Genomic DNA, 2,632 nt, shown 5'->3' with positions numbered 1-2,632 from the left:
TTACACTGCAGTATTACCCTCAGACACAGCCATGAAATCTGTGCTGGATGCTGTGGCGGACACCACCTTCCGGACTATTACATCTGGTTTACAGTATCTGGGCTCCAACGATGCTAACTATGATGACCCCCTCAATGATGTAGACTTCAAGGGCACCTTCTCTCTGCAGAAGCCCCTGTCTGCATTCCGCAGCAACTCCTTCGCAAACAAAGTACCTGCAGAGGAGGAGCTCATCCTCAAGGGCATCCCCTTCTTCCCCACCAATGCCACAGACTTGTTTGGCAACAGGAGCACATTCAGAGATGAGACTGACAATATACAATGTGGGGAGAACTTTATGGACATGGAGTGTTTCATGATCCTGACTCCCAGCCAGCAGCTGGCTGTGGCTGTGATGTCTCTGACTCTGGGCACCTTCACGGTGCTGGAGAACCTGGTGGTGCTCTGCGTCATCCTGCAGTCCCGCACCCTCCGCTGCCGGCCGTCCTACCACTTCATTGGCAGTCTGGCTGTGGCTGACCTGCTGGGCAGTGTCATCTTTGTCTACAGCTTTCTGGACTTCCATGTTTTCCACAGGAAGGACAGTCCCAATGTTTTTCTCTTCAAGTTGGGTGGAGTCACAGCATCGTTCACAGCGTCTGTGGGGAGCCTTTTCCTCACAGCTATAGACCGGTACATCTCCATTCACCGGCCTCTCGCATACAGGCGCATTGTGACACGGACGAAGGCTGTCATAGCCTTTTGCATGATGTGGACCATCTCCATCGTCATCGCAGTGCTACCTCTGCTGGGCTGGAACTGTAAACGTCTCAATTCTGTTTGCTCAGACATATTCCCTCTAATTGATGAGAACTACCTGATGTTCTGGATCGGTGTAACCAGTGTGCTGGTTCTTTTCATCATCTACGCCTACATATACATCCTGTGGAAAGCACACCACCATGCAGTGCGCATGCTGAGCCGGGCCTCCCAGAAGAGCCTTGTTGTTTACTCAGCAGATGGTACTAAAGTGCTGACCACCCGCCCCGAGCAGGCACGCATGGACATCCGTCTGGCCAAGACCCTGGTGCTTATCCTGGTGGTGCTGGTGATCTGCTGGGGCCCGGTGCTCGCCATCATGGTCTATGACCTCTTCTGGAAGATGGACGATGACGTCAAGACAATATTTGCATTCTGCTGCATGCTCTGCCTGCTCAACTCCACCGTCAACCCAATCATTTATGCCTTGAGGAGCAAGGACCTGCGGCACGCCTTCCTCAGCTCCTGCCATGCCTGCAGGGGCAGTGCCCAGCAGCTGGACAATAGCCTCGAGTCAGACTGCCAGAACAGAAATGCCAACATTTCTGCCAACAGGGCCGCAGAGAGCTGCGTGAAGACCACTGTGAAAATAGCCAAAGTAACAATGTCTGTGTCAACTGAAACTTCTGCAGAAGCTGTCTAATTGGCCATCACAGAGGAAACTGTGTAAATGTCACCCCCCCCCCAAACAATGCCATTCAACACAATGAAGCAGAAGTTAGAGAAAAAAAAAATCCTCTCTTGAAAGTATTGACTTACATCCTCACATAGACGCTTTAGTGGTTGCATTAATTTAGGTTTGTGTGTAAGTACATAGTGTGCCAAAGTGCCAAATGGTATTGCAAGGTCATAGAAAAGGACTCATGATTTGAAAGGATTATCAAAGACTATCCCAAGTCTGCTGTTTACCATAGACTTCATGATATCCAATTAGTGGAGGCATATTATATTTTTGTACTGTGAATTCAGGTTTTGAAAACAATATATCTTCATTTATGGGATAAGGGGCTACTGACATTTTTAATTAGAGATGTTTTATTGTGTCATTTAGACTTTAACATGTGTCTTGCACCATAAATATAATAAATCCTCGCGCCTTGACTTTCTACAGGCTTAATGTACATGTTGCGTATAGACATTTCTATACGCAAACGATGGGAAAAAAAGCTGAAATGACTCTGATTGTTTATTTCCAAAATCGTCATTTAACATGTCACTTTTGTACTTCTGACAACACTCAGTGAGTGGCAAATGTGTGAAGAGATTTTGAGAAACGAGAGGTGATTCATGCTGAAGATTAAAAGAAAGAAAGAAAAAAAAAATTATTGATCAGCATCACAAAATAAACTCTCATGAGATGGAGGTAAAGCACAGCTTTCACAGCTTATGAGTATGTGAGATCTGAAATGGCATTTTCTGTGGCAGAATGACGATCGTCCCTGTTGTCCATTTCTTTACTTGCTAGCTGTTAGACCTTAGAGTAATGTGTCTTTGTTCAAATGTATACCTAACAAATGTACAGTGTTTTCTTGCAAAATAAAATGTTGAAATCGACTCATTCAGCCACACGGCCAACAAAACAACAAAAAGCTTTTGGCCAACGTTCATTAAAACTGAATTTGGACACAGTGTGCTGGTCACTACTGTAACAAACTGAAGTGGTCTCTGACTATAGCTGCTTTTATCAAATGTATGATTTTACTGGATTCAGCCTTGTATGTGTGTGATACCTTGTGACTTGGTGATATATTTCCAAACCCCACACCTTTTGATCTTTGCAGTGAGTTGTTTTAGTGCTACTGTTGCAGCGGGGCATCATTTCAGAAAACAAAAG

The 2,632-nt window shown here is 45.5% G+C and overlaps 1 protein-coding gene across 1 annotated transcript; it reads left to right on the top strand.

The window, feature by feature from the left end:
* The first annotated feature begins 6 nt into the window (after positions 1–6).
* LOC111652937 (cannabinoid receptor type 1A) lies at positions 7–1,858 on the top strand. The gene has a single exon (XM_023403350.2). It carries the CDS (start codon positions 32–34, stop codon positions 1,439–1,441), a length of 1,410 nt encoding a protein of 469 aa, XP_023259118.1. The 5' UTR covers positions 7–31; the 3' UTR covers positions 1,442–1,858.
* The last annotated feature ends 774 nt before the right edge of the window (positions 1,859–2,632 follow it).

This window comes from Seriola lalandi, unplaced genomic scaffold (assembly GCF_002814215.2).
Source record: "Seriola lalandi dorsalis isolate HSWRI2012SDOR001 ecotype SW California unplaced genomic scaffold, Sedor1 jcf7180001973813, whole genome shotgun sequence".
Classification (NCBI taxonomy): domain Eukaryota; kingdom Metazoa; phylum Chordata; class Actinopteri; order Carangiformes; family Carangidae; genus Seriola; species Seriola lalandi.
Note: the sequence above shows the minus strand (reverse complement) of the source record. Positions and strands in the feature narration are given on the sequence as shown.

Excerpts from the sequence above, each read along its gene's own strand:
- LOC111652937 (XM_023403350.2), top strand. The coding sequence starts at position 32 with ATGAAATCTGTGCTGGATGCTGTGGCGGACACCACCTTCCGGACTATT.